General features: G+C 30.7%; 1 protein-coding gene across 1 annotated transcript in view; it reads left to right on the top strand.

Moving 5' to 3' along the window:
- The window catches only part of Cbp80 (Nuclear cap-binding protein subunit 1), a 152,319-nt gene extending 137,240 nt beyond the window's left edge, over positions 1 to 15,079 (top strand). Inside the window, exons 14-17 of the mRNA XM_075375264.1 lie at positions 1,512 to 1,791; positions 6,292 to 6,405; positions 11,048 to 11,172; positions 14,751 to 15,079. Of these exons, the coding sequence (XP_075231379.1) occupies positions 1,512 to 1,791; positions 6,292 to 6,405; positions 11,048 to 11,161 (508 nt within the window). The 3' untranslated portion in view covers positions 11,162 to 11,172; positions 14,751 to 15,079. The remainder of the gene's footprint in view (positions 1 to 1,511; positions 1,792 to 6,291; positions 6,406 to 11,047; positions 11,173 to 14,750) is intronic.
- Positions 15,080 to 15,568: the final 489 nt, after the last annotated feature.

Consider the following 15,568-nt stretch of genomic DNA (forward strand, 5'->3'; position numbering starts at 1 on the left):
CAAAATCTGCAAATGAAATCCTAACATGCATACCCTTTGGGTGCTGCATAACTATATCAGATGGCACACTGTCTTTCATGTTGGCATGGAAAAAGTGTGAAAATGGGAAATCTCCCTATGTGAACAGTATTCCAGATCAGTGAAGAAGAGAATGATGGCTGTATATTGTAGCATGAGAGGAGTTTTAGATTGAGTTGTGTTGGAAACTCAGAAGACAGTTACAGAGAAGTGGTATACCGAGGGCAATGGCTGTCTGAAGTTACCAAAGATCTCAAGAATGAACACATCTTTTCTTCACAATGATATTCCACCACATTACTCCCAAGTTTGATCTGAGTATTTGGCCAGCACTGGAATAAAACTGTTAAGAGTCCCCTCTCTACAGTCCTGATCTTACTTAATGTGACTTTGTGCTTTTTTCTCAGGTGAAGAACAGACTGAAAGGGAGGCATATTGCAAGCACTGTTTAATCATATTTAAGCACTTGTGTGCTTAAATATAATTTACTAGTTTTCCTAAGGTGCTGAATACAGTAGCTGTTCAACAAGTTTTTGTATTCCTGTGTCATATTCCTCCACCACTAGTTGATTGGGATAGGTAGTCACATTTCTTCAAGCCTTCACCACTCAAAAATACCTTCCTTTGAAAACAGTTTTAGTTTGGAAAACGTGTGATGGTCACTAGATGCTGTTAGCTGGTTGATTGAAAATTTCCTGCTTAAATTTTACAGGCATCCATTCAGTTATGTTGTGCCCTTCACTAAGTATGTAAGATCACCTGTTTTATCTATATCATTTAACTTGAATAAACGATATTTCTTTTATTCTGAACAGAAATGTATTTATTTAATAAAAACAGATAAGATATTATTCAAATAGATTCTAAGTAATGTTTAATAATGTATTGGCTCTGACAAGTAGCTGCATGTCCAAAAAAAGGAACACAAAAGATCTCTGTGGAGGAATGGTGGCATTTCAGCCTTTCATCTAAGAGATCCTGGCATCGAATCCCAGTCAGGGATTTTTCATTCGCTACAAAATCCTACTTTCCATCTCCCATGCACAAGTTTTACCTTATATGGCAAGATCATAAAGAGAAAATTGAAAGAAAGAAAGAAAGAATTTGCGATAATATATTTTCCTGGAAAGGAATAATCTGAGAAGATTTAGAAAAATAATGTAAAATATAAAACTATATCAATTTTGGTGAACCATTATGGATCAATTCTTTTTGAATTGATTTTTATGGAAAAAGTTTCATGGTAGGATTTCTGTATCCTTTAGTTTTTATTGTTAACCTTGAGAAGAAAAGCAATGAAGAAAATACTTTAGGAAAATGTAAATTAATAAAATAATGTTTGCTACTTTATATTCATATGGTTGTGACCATTGCAGTCTCTTTTTAGCAAATTGGTAACAAATAAAATATTTTCTTAGTAATTCTTTGTTTATTTTATGTGCAAATAACAGAAAATTATTAGTTATTCTATTTCAAATTGTTTGTTTTTTTAGATTATACCTTTGGGAAATACTGCATTTAACTATCAGGAAGATGTCAAAACATGTTAGTCGATTAAGCAGGGAATTAGGTGAAGCACGGGAGCGCTTGGGAGCAGCAGGAGGTGGTTCCAGTTCTGGTGAAGAAAGTGATGATAGTGGTGCTGGTGGAGGTGGAACTGGAGGCCGTCATGGAAATTCTGATAAACCTACTGAGGACATGGTTGAACGTATGGAGGAGAAATTAGAAGCTGCACAAGCTGATCAAAAGAATCTTTTCCTTATTATATTCCAAGTAAGAAAGTAGTGTCTGCTGCAGCTAGCAAAGAAGTTTTTTAGTTAAATTAACTATAAAACTATAATTATAGTTAAATTAAGATTTTTCAGTTAAATTTTGTATGCACATAACCCTTTGCAGATTATGTAGTGTACCCAAGGGAGAACTGAGTAGGTCCTCTTTGTTGCATTAAACTGATGGTTATAATAGTACTTAGTCAACTATACATAATTCTATTATTTTTTTTTCATAAATATTACTCAACATTTCTTACCTTATTAATTTTTATTGCTGCTTTAGACCAGTTTTTATTTTCATATTACTGTTTATATTATATAATCATAATACTATGTGTCTATCAATTTATTTAAAAATTTTTCAGTTTATTTCTATGTATGTTATATAAATTTTCAGTGTATTCTGCAAATTTTTTGCAGAATAAACTGCAAATTGAATTAAATTTTTTGTAGAAAAATTTGCAGAATTTGTACTCAGATTTGAAGAAAGAGTGTTTGTAAAGCCAAGACTTGGAAAAATAAATCTGGCAGTCACTTATGAGATAATTTATACTCAAACTGCACCACATGTATTATTATAAAGTATCATAACATTCTAGTTTAGTTTTACATTTGCAATGTTAAACATTTTTCAGACACTATTTTAGAGATTTTGTAGATAAATCCAAAAGAGAGCCCATTGTTAGAACTTTACTTCTAAAGGTCTTCTAATTTGGATAATTATAACTTTAAGAATTCAAAATCAGAATTTTTTCTCCAATTTGGATAGTTATAACTTTCAAAATTAAAATTAGAAATCTTTTTTCAAAATTTGGAGCATTATTTGCTGTAATGATTTAAATGAATCTGCCAAATATCAAATCTCTAACTTTTGTACTAATTCATCTTTATTTTTTTTATGAAAAACATTGTGCATTTTAAATGGTATTTGTGTGTGTGCACGTGCACATGCATGCATACATTGTGCGCGCACAATATTAAATTGTTCTCCACCAATTTATTGATTATTTCCATATTTGTATTAGAAACAAGTTATAGTTAAATTCATATAATTATGTCATGGATCATTTAGAAATGTTGTCCAGGTAAATTTGAAAATTTAATATAATTTTTTACCTGATTATGTGTCAATCGATGTTGTTTGATATAAGCTACTTTATGATTTCTTCTTTATCAATTACAGAGTATGCATCATGCCTCTTTCAGCTTCCTTTCCTTACCGGATAATAACGCTAATTGAAATTCTTTCTCTCCTCATTTTCTCATTATGTTGTACTCATCTTTGTTCTTATCTTGAGGATCTAAAAATTTATTTTGGCAGCATCAACCTTCCTCAATTGTACATTGTACCTTCCTAAGAACCCATGATTCATAATCCTACTATCTAGTACATGTAAGATCATTGCCATCACATCATTTATTTTAAGCTGGTGTGTCCATCTTAGACCTTTTCTTAAAAATTCTATTTATAAAACCAAAAACCACCTGGAATTTATTGGTCCCCTTACTACTTTCAGTCCAATTAAGTAACTGTGAAACTTGCTGCAAGACCTTTTTGCAGCAATTAATTAATATTCTTATCAATAACTATTTTCATATGAATTTAGATTTTTGATACATCACATGTGGATTGTTTTGTGGACATCCATGTATTGTATTTCTTGCTAATTTCAGAATAAAAACTTATTATCTTTCTAACATAATTGTTAAAAACTGTATGGTTCCCTTAAGTAAAAAAAATCCAAGTGACAATTATTATTCTGGTACCTTTTATCTTAAGTCAGTATTCACTGAAAAGATGCAGGAGTCTGAGGTAAAGAAGTAGCCGTCCCTGTTGATGAGTAGCTTGGAATTAGAACTGTTTGGGCCAAGCTTTTCCAATTCTTCAGACTTGGCTTTTCCAATTCTTCAGGTTTCAAGGTAAGGTAAGGTTTGGGGATTCTGTTGCTCCCTATTTTATAAAGTTCCTTTCCTTTGTTAGATTTTTCTATATGTTTTACATATTTTCTCTTTTCATGTACTGCTTGTATAACTTTTGCATTCCAATAATACTTTAATCTCTTCTTTCTTTGAATGATTGTCATATCTAAAACTTTTGTTTACTGCTTTCTGAAGTGCCATCTTAATTTCTTGCCATTATTTTTCTTGGCAAATTGGAAAACCTTTTAGTTCTTGTAACCTTGTACAAAGTTCTCAGACTTTCTTGTTATTTTTAAATTTACTTTGAAAACTATTTCTGTTCTAAACCACTTAATGTATTTCTTCTTTCTCCATTTTGATAATCTAAAGAACCTATCCCATCCAAGGCACTTTAACATTGTTAATGATTAAAAATTCCATTGGCACATTATGAGCACTGTGCAGTATAGTTGGTGGTAAAGCTAATTCCTCATTGAAGATCATCTTTGCTAAAGTCTTCTGTCCCTCCATACTGTTGAATGGAAGATCATCCTTTTCTGCTCTTGCATCCACTGACTCTCATTTATTAAAGTGCTTATTTAATGGTTAAATTCTAGATTGCATAGCACCATCACAGGATCTTTGTAGTAAAGGATTTGAACTAAATAGCACTCTTCAGAGTTGTCCTATAGTAAATTGGTAATGCCACCTTAATCCAGGTCTACTTATTTGCAGGTGGCCTCTACATCTGTGGCTCACTGATTATTAGTCATCTGTGATCTGTCTCCAAGCTAACGCTCATCTGAGGTCTATCTATTTACATTTCTGCAGAATATTGTTTATCCTTGTAGTTAGTAAACAGCAATCGGTTAAGAAGCATTGCTGGCGTGCACTTATTGGTATGATTATAAGTAAATGTCTAGAAATACCATCCTTTTTTTTAACTGTGATTGTAAAAAATGGATTTTGAAGTTATTAATTAAAACATGTTTATTATGCAGAAAGTTTGATTAATATGAAACCCTGGAACTAATTGGGACTTGAATCATTCAAACTTACAGTTCCATGTAAATTAATTCAAACACAGATGTTATTTAATAAAAATTCATTTATTTAGATGAAAATTATACTTGTAGAACATTTTTTTTAAACCTCCAGGACCACCGTTAGGTATTGCTTTAGAGGAAGAGATGAATGATTTATAGCATGTGAAAATGTCATGCCGACCTGGATACCTGTACAATTTATGAATATCTAGTCATTAATTTGTTCTCCTTTATTCTTAATTACTTCACCTAAACAATTTGGCTTTGATTCAACAAGTGTACTACATGTTTGTTTGATTTTTCATCATGAAACCATACCGTTATTATTGCTTTAAAGAGGTCAATTTTTGTGGTAAAATTCATGTTTGAGAGTCATTTTTTGACTATTGTCCAAAGATTTTCAATTGGGTTTAAATCTGAGGAGTTGCCTGGCCAGAGGAGGATTTTGTTCTTCAAAAAGGTTTTTCACTTTTGACAGTATAGCACGGTGTCAAATCTTGTTGAAACACTCCATTGTCTTGTGAGAGTTTGTTTAGAAGTTGTGTCACAACTATTTCTTCCGAATCTTCATATATCCATCACTTTTCAACCTACCATCTGCTGGAAGTACTGAACAAGGGCCTTCAAATGTGAGACAATCCCAAAACATTTTTTTTTTGGGGATGTTTAATTGTTTTTTGGATATGAGCCAGTGATATATTTACATCTGATGCTTTTCTAATGCATGGAACACTTTGCTCCTGAACATAAAAATGTGATTCATTGAAAGTCATAATATTTCTCCAGTTTTCTTTGGCCCAGTTAGCATGTGCTTCAGCTCACTAGAACCTTTGTTGGACATTGCTAGTGTTAAAAAGCTGCTTTTTAGCTGGTCGACGAGCTTTCCATCCAGCTTCAAGAAGTCAGTGTCTAACACTGACTTCTGTCTAAAAGTGACTTCACCGTCACTTTTCCGTCAGGTGTAAATCTGCTCCACTATCTGTTGATTCTCAATTTAAGTCCACAGCAGATAATTTTGGATCAAGTTTACTTTTTCTTACTAATAATTGATGCTGTGTTGGAGTAGTTCTTCTTTTTTAGCCACATTAGCATTTTCCTTTGAGGTGAAACGGAACTAGTTTCTTTAAATTATTTTAAAAGTTCCATGTCCCTAGTTCAACACTGTACTCAGAAGCTATTTGTCATTGTGACATACTGGTATGCTTAGGAAGAGAAGTAATTTTCGAATGCTTTCTTGGAGTTTTGTCCATTATTATAAAGACACAGAACAAAAAATGTGAAAATATGATTTTTTAATAAAAAGTGAAATAAACTTCCACAAAACACTATTTTTAATATGAAAATTGCTAAATACCAAAGAAATTAATCTCTCATAACACAAATAAGTTAAAGAAAGGGTGTGGTCAAGCAGTATAACCACAACATAGTTCTAAACAAAAGATTTCCTGTGTTTGGATTAATTTTCACATTACTGTTCTTAATAAATTTGTCATATAATGATACTGATGTACTAAAGTTTACAAAATCATGAATATTTCTATCTTTGAATGTTTTAGAGGTTCATTATGATTTTGTCAGAACATATTGTACGTTGCGATACAGATGGTCAAGACTTTAATACCCATTGGTATAAATGGACAATTGGACGATTGCAACAAGTCTTTCTTGCTGTAAGTATTTAAAAACAATATTTAACATTTATTTAACCTTTTCAGTTTAATGGCATTTGTAATCTCATTAAAGGTAAATGAGCTTTTTATGGCAGCAAGCAAAATGCAATTTCTGTTAGAAATTATTAGATGAAATGTATAGATTTATTAAAATCAAGGATAAATACTTTTAATTATTACACTAAACCCCTTTAAACTCCTTACATGTGATTTTGACCTTAACATACAGTGTTGAGAAATAATAAAGATATTAGTTGTGTTAGTACATTATTATAATTTGTTTGATGAAAGCGTGCAGCAAACCAAAAACATATGAATCTAAACCAAAACAATATGATGATTCTAATTTAATTTAGCACAATCCATCCGAGAAAAAAAAAATATTTCTCTTTAGTTTTAACATGAAAATGAAGTAAAAAAAACTTGTAATACAAAAATTAGAAAGTTGTAATAAAATTATATATTTATCTTAAAAATAAAAATTTTAAAAAAGTACATTGCCACTATATTAAAATTTCAAGTAAATTAGAAAAAAATATTTGTTACCTCAGTGTATTTCTTCAAGACCTGATAAAAGCTGCTGTCTGTCTTCATTTCCCAAATTCATCTCAATATCTTCTTCAATAATATTTTCACACAAACTGTCTGCTACCCCTGCTTGTTTTTCTTTAACCGTCTCCCATCACAATGATCCGCGCTTGATTAGCGCTCCGCAAAAATATGTTGGTATCTGATTGCCTCCCTTCATAGTCTTATGCTATCCTCTTATGAAAAAAATTTAAAAAAATTACAGTATATTAAAGAGATTTAACAGATTTTGACAAAAAAACCCGTTACGATTGGGTATTTTTTATGCCTGTAACAAAAAAAAATTGAAATAGTATAAAAATTACGATAATTTAATTGCAGATTTTTTTTTGCGCATTTCTACTGCGTTTTTTATTAGCAAATTTTTTTTTTTTGCTTTGTGTTTATGAAACATAGTTTGCTCATTTTATAAATAATACTTTCAAGCAAATTGGTTGCAAATTCTGCAAAATATGATGAAAAACCCGTGTCATAGGAACATATATTAGTATAAGTGAAAGTAGATTCAGAAAACTAAGTTTTATAAAAATTCCCACTACTCAAAAGGCTATTCAGATTTACAAAAAAACAATTTTTACTGTATACTGTTTTTCATTACGAATCGTTATGTGTTACATGTTTACCGATATCATTTGTCAGAAAATATATTTATAGACCTCAAGTAAAAGTGACGTATTTATTACCATAAATTCCTTCTTTTTTTTTGTGTGCTGTATATCATAATTATAATACACAAGTCACACACACACACATGCGTGCGCACAAACACAAACACTTCTGAGAAAAAAATGGTCATATTCTTTCTAGTCTAAATAAAATATTTTACTTCATATAAACGTTGTTCAAATTGTGTTATAAAACTGATTCCTTTGTCAATATAAAACAAAATAACTGACTTAGATGCCATATAAAATGATTTTGTAACAGCGTTTTAAAACTGACGCCATACATAACCAGTTCCAAGACTAAATGATCTGAAAAGATTAATTACGTGCTGAATACAATTTTTCCAAGCATTTACATCTATTTTATAAACACCTGTCAATAAATTATTTTTCTGCATCACTTATCTCTTAATTGTTGTTGTGTTATTACTTTCACTGTAACCTTTAACTTGTCTCTATATCATTTTTATTAGATTAAAATTGTAGTAGTATGGAGGAAGATGCAACATGACACAGTCTTTTCATTTTGCTATTTCATCTGCTGTATAATGAATATATCTTTAACTGATTTTACTAATCTTATAGGTTGTACATTTAACATGTCACACAATGATGCACGCAATTTTAACCATTCAGCAATTTTTGATTTTCGAGTCAAAGCGTTTGGAATTTTTCAGTTTTCAATAGTACAGCAGCACCATTGTACATTACTATGACGGATCCTTCAACAACAATTTTTTAAACCACTGCATAAAATTTTTGCTATTCATTTCATTGTGATACTTATGGGAAGATGTGGATTTAAATACCCATAAAATACCGTTCAAAAACCCATTTTCACTTAATATGCATGTTACTATTAGTCGTTTACCTTTTCCAGCCAGGGTTTTATCCCAGTTGACAAAGCTTTCATAAAAATATCTTTTGCATTGTTTGCTTCTTTACCAGCCTATACCTTTCCCGTACATGTCCTGCATTAACCCAAGTTTCATCTAGATAATAAATTGTTTAATCCTCTTATGAAATCGCGTAATGTCTCTTAAATATTCCCTATGCCATGAAATAATATTTTCGCATTCAATCAATAAAGAATTATGAATTATATTTTCTGGACATAAAACAAAAATTCATTAATTTTGAAACATTATGTAATGTACTTTTAGAAAAATTTGGCAGGTCAGAACCAGTATTCATGGCATTTAATATTTGTTCAAGTTCGAAAGCTCGTTATTGAAATAAAACAAATGAACTTTTTTCCTGATAGTGGTTTTAGTAAAATCGTCCATTTTTTCAATTGTTTTCATATGCTTTTGAGTGTTCTTTGGGCTGACATGTCTGTCATCAATTTTGTGTTTCTTTATTGTATTAAAAATTGTTCTTTCATAATGCCTGTTGAAGTACTTGCTTTCCAAGCAATTTCTGTGACTACAGTTTCAGGTTTATTTTGTTAGATATATCATTACATATAAGTTTCCAATTATTTATTTTCAGAGTTTACGGAGATGTTGCTCTGGGTCATACACAATGTTATGAATGGTTTTCATGATTTAAAAGTGATCATCAGTCGATTGTAGATGATCCTCAACCAGGAAGGCCTTCAACTTCAACACTTGCATTCAGAAAATCAACAATCTGGTGCATGCAAATCGCCTACTGACTCAGAGAACTTGCAGAAGAAGTCTATAAGTCTCAATCGGGTCATACCATGACCTTTAGACTGACAAATTGAACATGCATCAAGTTGCAGCAAAGGTTGTTCCTTGTTTTATGACCAAACAGCAGGAAGAACATTAAATGGACGTTCGTCACCAACTTCTTGAACAAGCCAGTAATAATGAAATATTCATGCAAAGGATCATAACAGGAGATGGAAGCTTGGTTTACGGCCACAACATTAAGACATCAGTTCAGTCATCACAATAGCTTGGCAAAAGATTTCCACGTCCCAAGAAAGCACATCAGTCTCGATTCCATGTCAAAGTGATGCTCTCTGTTTTTTTTTTTATTTCAGTGGAATTGTGAATTTTGAATCCTTGCCTCAAGGTGAAACAGTGAACTGTGAATACTACCTTGATGTTTTACAATGGTTACATGAAAAAATCCATAAAAAGAGACCAGAGTTGTGGCGAGAAAACTCATGGTAACTTCTCCACGACAGTGTGCTCGCACACTCAGCTTTGTGACAAAAATCAGATGACTGTCCTCCTTCAGCCCCTCCCTACTCGCCAGACCTGGCTTCCTGTGATTTTCATGGGAAGAAGCAGGAACTGGTGGATGAACTGAAATTTACCAACGTTAAGCAGGTGTGTGGGAAGGCTAGGATTGATGGTTGGAGGCCCAGAGGAAGACTGAGGAATTGATTGAGGGATGGGATTATTTTTTGATGTTCAGATTCTGTTGCAGTTTAATGGTAATTTAGACATTTAATTAATTATAATTCTAGATATACTTATTGATTGAAATTAAATTTTAAAATAAATTATTCTATCTTTCAACACCAAATATGCTGTTGTAATATACCTGATGTGCAAAAAATAATATTTGGGGTTTCAGTTAGTTAAAATATCTCTTGAATGAGGTGTAGAATATTGATTTAGGCTAGAATCAAAGAGAAAAAAGAACATTTAGTTATGTGCCTGGCCATAGATTTTTTACCTATCTTTCTGGTTGACAGGTCCACTAGTATGGATAGTGACTCCTGAACACAACCCTTCTTTATTTTGCAATTTGTTAAATGTGAAACTGTAGTTCCGTAGAATGTTTAATTGTAATATGATCAAGTGTCGATAACATTCATCAATGGCATAATCAGTTTGAAAATATGTATATTTGTTAAGAAAGAAAGAGTATTGGACGAGCAAGAGTGTCTGAAAAAATGTTAAATATGTCATGTTTCTTACTTGTACTAAAGATATGTTAGGAAAGCTGGCTGTGAACTAGCAATGCCGATGATGACAGTATAGAATGTTTTAAGGAAATCTTTACATACATGTTCATATCATTTATAGACAGGGTTTGAAGCTTACCAATTATGCTGTGCATGTCCACTTTGCTATTTAAATGCTTCACCATGAAAATGATTAGTAAAAACGTTAACATACATAATGTCCATATCTATAGGTCAAAAAATCCCTTGAACTGTTACAGTGTGAAAGGGAGTTTACAGGCCACTTTTTCATTAAAGCTTACTTCACTGACACAACTCTATAGGATTGGTTGAATGATGTTTTTCCCTCTAGTATACAACTGCAATGTTATGGCCTTTGTTTATGAAAATTTTAATATTTTAGCTTATGTTTCTGTTTACAATAGGTTGATTCTCACTTAAATTTGTGTTCATTTTAAAATTATAATAATAGTTGTTTCATATTAAATTTGTTTTGTTCCAGCATCATGAACAAGTACAGAGGTATAGCAGTACTTTGGAAACGCTATTGTTTACTCAAGATTTAGACCCTAATATATTGGAGGTTTTTCAACAGTTCATCTCTCTTAGGGCTTAAATTTAATAATGGTAAGGAGTTAAGACTATATTTCTATAATCAAAATCATATATAAGGATTTGATTGAGGTATCATCTACCAGTTGTATAAATATGTAATTGGAATTTTTATATAGAAAATACACGTTTATTGTATGAAAATTAAAAAAAAAATATTTAATTCAAAATATTGTCCATTGCTAGCTATATATTTTTCCCATCTCTCTGACAATTTATGAATGCCACACCAAAAAAACTGTTCCTCTTTTGAGGTAAACTGGTCGTCAAGCCATTTTCGTACATTTTTATAAGTGAAGTGCTGCTTAGCAAGTGCGTGTCCCATTGATGCAAATAAATAATAGTCAGATGGTGCCAAGTCTGGTGGGTAAGCCGCATATAAAAGTATTTCCCAACTGAATGCCTCAATCGATTCCTTGACCGGTTTTGCTTTGTGTTGGTGAATTATCATAAAACAAAATCACTTTGTGTTGCCTTTTTTGATATTCTGGTCATTTTTCACGTAATGCTTGATTCAAATCCATCATTTTTTGTCAGTAGCATTCAGTACTAATGATTTCGCCAGGTTTTAGCAGCTCGTAGTAGATCACACCCTTTTGATCCCACCAAACACAGAGCATTCTTTCCATAGTGATTTGACATTGAAATCAATGTTGATGGTTTGCCTGGAGTTACCCATGATCATTTACAGTTAGGATTCTCAAAATATATCCACTTTTCATCACCTGTCACAATTCGATGGAGAAATGACTTTCTTATGTACCTGGTGAACAGCATTTTGCATGTGGTTTTTCGGTTTTCTTGCTGTCTTTCATTCAGTTCATGTGAAACTCATTTTCCCATCTTCTGGATCTTTCCCATGGCTTTCAAATGTATGGAGACAGCTTCTCATGTTACATTTAATTGAACTGCGAGTTATTGTTGCATTTGAGTGTCATCCTCATCCAACTATGCTTGCAATTCCCCTGTCTTCAAATGTTTTTGGTGGTGTTCCACGTTGTTCTTTGTTTCTCACGTCAAATCGCCACTTTTGAATTTTTTTTAAACCACTTACGCACTGTGATTTACTAAGAGGGTGCTCACTGTATGCTTCGACAAGCGTCCAATGCGATTCTGCAGCAGTTTTCTTTAAATGGTAACAAAAAATCAATGCTGTCCGCAAATCATAGTTTGTAGGTACAAAACTTCACATGTTCAACGCTAATTAAAACTATGCTGTTGTATGAAACTCACAATATGAGTTGGAAATCTTTGTCAGCTGTCAAAGAAAGAAAATGGCACCAGTATTGCAGTTTGATGGTAACTACATTGACAGCTAGGCCATCTGTGGACAAATTTCAGTTTTGTATTTACACACCTGGTAAGTTTTCTATGAACCTAGATATTTCCTTCTGTTTTTTTGTGTACTACTCAATACAAGAATGGGAGATGTGTATAACTGGTTAGTCTACTGTATTCATGGTGACCTTTGCTGTCTTAAAATGTTATTATACATGCACGCATGCATGCATGCACACACACACACATACATATATATATATATATATATATGTGTCATATGTGTTTATATATATAAATTATTCTTTCATAGTGATAACTTGTAGCGTCTTTTGATACCAATTTGTAATGTTGCCATAATTAGGTTGAAATTAGAACTAATTATGTTTAAGCGGCTGACAGGTAACCAACTGTATCACTCAGTACAAGACTTCAGTACTTCTGTAAAGTACTGAAATCTGTTTTATTCCTTGTAATGTATAATTGATATATAATGATAATATATAAAGGAATATGGTGGCAATCTTTAGACTCTGTTGAACCTCATTAGTTACAATGGTTTGAATTTGTGTTATTATATTCCCTTATATATAATACATAAATATAAAGCCTTAGTTAATATCAACTTAAATATACATGCCCATTCACTGATCATTATCTACTTTTTGCATCAGTTGAAACACAAATTTTAAATGAAAATAGGAAAACTATTAAAAAATTTAACTATAAAACATTTAAGTATAAACTTAATTATTAACTATAAAGTCTTAGTATTTAAAGCAAAGATAGAAAGTTGGCTTGAAAAAAAAAACGTGAAAATGTGTTATCAATTGGAATGAGAAGGAATGATACTATAAACAATAAAAATAAGTCTAGAAATAAATGGGTAACATCAGGTCTAATCACTTCTTGTAAAACCAAAAGGTTTTTGTATAATATGTTGAAAAAATCCAAGTAGTTTAGTCCTGAAAGACAAGTATTAAATATACTGTAAGATATTAGACAAAGTAATTGCTAAGACCAAAATTGAATATGAAAAAAGTAGAACAAACAGCTTCAAAAATAATAAAAACTTATGGAACTACATAAATAAACTTGAAAGAAAAAATTGAATACATCATTCATAACAATAGGAAAATAGGAAATCCTAAAGAAATAGCTGATAGTTTTAACACATTTTTTAAAAGATGTTGAATCAACCTGGGCAAATAAAATAACTATATGAGAAGATGCAAAACTAAAGTTACCACAATCCAACAATAGAAGTAGTTTTTCGAAACCTAAGAGTTCCTTAGAAATTAATGAGATAATCTGAAAAATGAAAAGTAAAGCTGGTGGAATTTATGATATAAATGTAAACATTTTGAGTAGCTTTTAACTGTACCACTTTGAACATATTTTCAATCTATGTATAGAAAAGTTTGTTTGGCCTTCTGCTCTAAAATTAGCTGAAGGTAAACTAATATTCAAATCTGGGGAAACATTTTTATCACCAACTATAGACTGATAATGGATCTTTAATATCCAAAAATGTCTCATAAAAGTTTTCAGTTCTATTGATGAATGTATTATTATTATTTTGACAACACAATATGGGTTTGTTAAAAACAAGGGTACAAATAATGTTCTAGGTTTTATTAGTAATTTATTTATGAAAAATTGAACTTGGAGAACTGTAAACTGTAAAATTTTGATTGCATAAATCAGTTTAAATATAGACAAAACTGTACATGTGACTTTTGTAATATATAAAGATAGTGTGCATGCCAGAATTGGGATTTATTTTAACAGACTGACCATAGAGTTGAATCATATAAGTACATTGGAGTAAGTGAAGATTTTAACATGAAGTGGGACATACATATTGAATAGATAATTAAGAAAAGATATTTATTTATTTTACATTCTTACAAAGTTATATAGAATATTGTCTTAGCATTTGATATTAACAATTTACTATTACTTTTTTCACAGCTTAGCAACATGTGGTGTGGCGGTATTGTTGCATGTGGATCTATATTAGCATAAAAGATAGCTTAGAAAATCTTCAAAATAGATTACTGAAAATTATTAAGAAAAAAAAAGAATGATTTTCTGTTACCGTTAAATAAAAACGTAGTAAAAATTAACTCTAAATGTGTAATAAATTGCCAAATAACTAATGTTAATACCAAATGTGGAAAACTTTTATGTACTAATTTGTTTTTGATAGACTTTATTTTCTTCAAGGATGCTCCTGCAAATTAGGGAGAATACTTATTAGGTAGGTTCCTGTTTTTGTTTAAATATCTTTAATTTTTCCTTGTATTTTTCAGATTTTGATATTGGGTGATGTTTAATGGATATATTTAGAAACCAGCAATCAGTGTTTTGACTTTATTGAACAGTTTATGTAAAATGACTGAATAGCCTTATTTATGTATGAAATGCTAATGTTGACTATTCATTACTTATCATTTCAAGACAAAGAAATTATATTATTTTTCCTGTTGCATAAAATAAGATTCTGAGAAATTTTAAATTTCTTTTATCATTTTTATATCACTAAGTATCTAAACATATTTATTGTAATCATGAGTTTAGTATTGTTATTAATAATATTTAAATGAATTTTAAATAATTAATAAAATCTAATTTAATAATGTTTTTGCTTTTTTATTTTTAAGGACAGTTTCTTTTCTGAATTAGTTTTTTTAAGATAAAATACTTTTGTACCTCCATTGCTGTAGAAAAAAATTGATGCATCAGTAACAAGTCATGTTGATGATTGATAAATTAGTAATTATATTTCTTTTTGAAAAATTTAGTTATTTAGTAAATTATAACATTAAATTAAAATTATTGTTCTAATAAAAATCTTAAGATGTTTATGCATTGGTTATGGCATTATAATTATCATTAAAGCTAGCTTTGTCTTCTTTACTCAGTTGGTCCTTATATCATATAACTTGCTTTGATTCTTGAATTGAACCAGTTGCAGTCATTTTGATTAATCCAGTAAAATGCATATTTTGTAAATATGTGATCTGTGTATTTGATATATATGTTAGTTGGTGTATATGTATGTACACCCAATTGTATTGAACTTTTACCATATAAATTTTTTTTTGCACATAAACATAATTGAATGAAC

Source organism: Lycorma delicatula, chromosome 1 (genome assembly GCF_047948215.1).
Source record: "Lycorma delicatula isolate Av1 chromosome 1, ASM4794821v1, whole genome shotgun sequence".
NCBI lineage: Eukaryota > Metazoa > Arthropoda > Insecta > Hemiptera > Fulgoridae > Lycorma > Lycorma delicatula.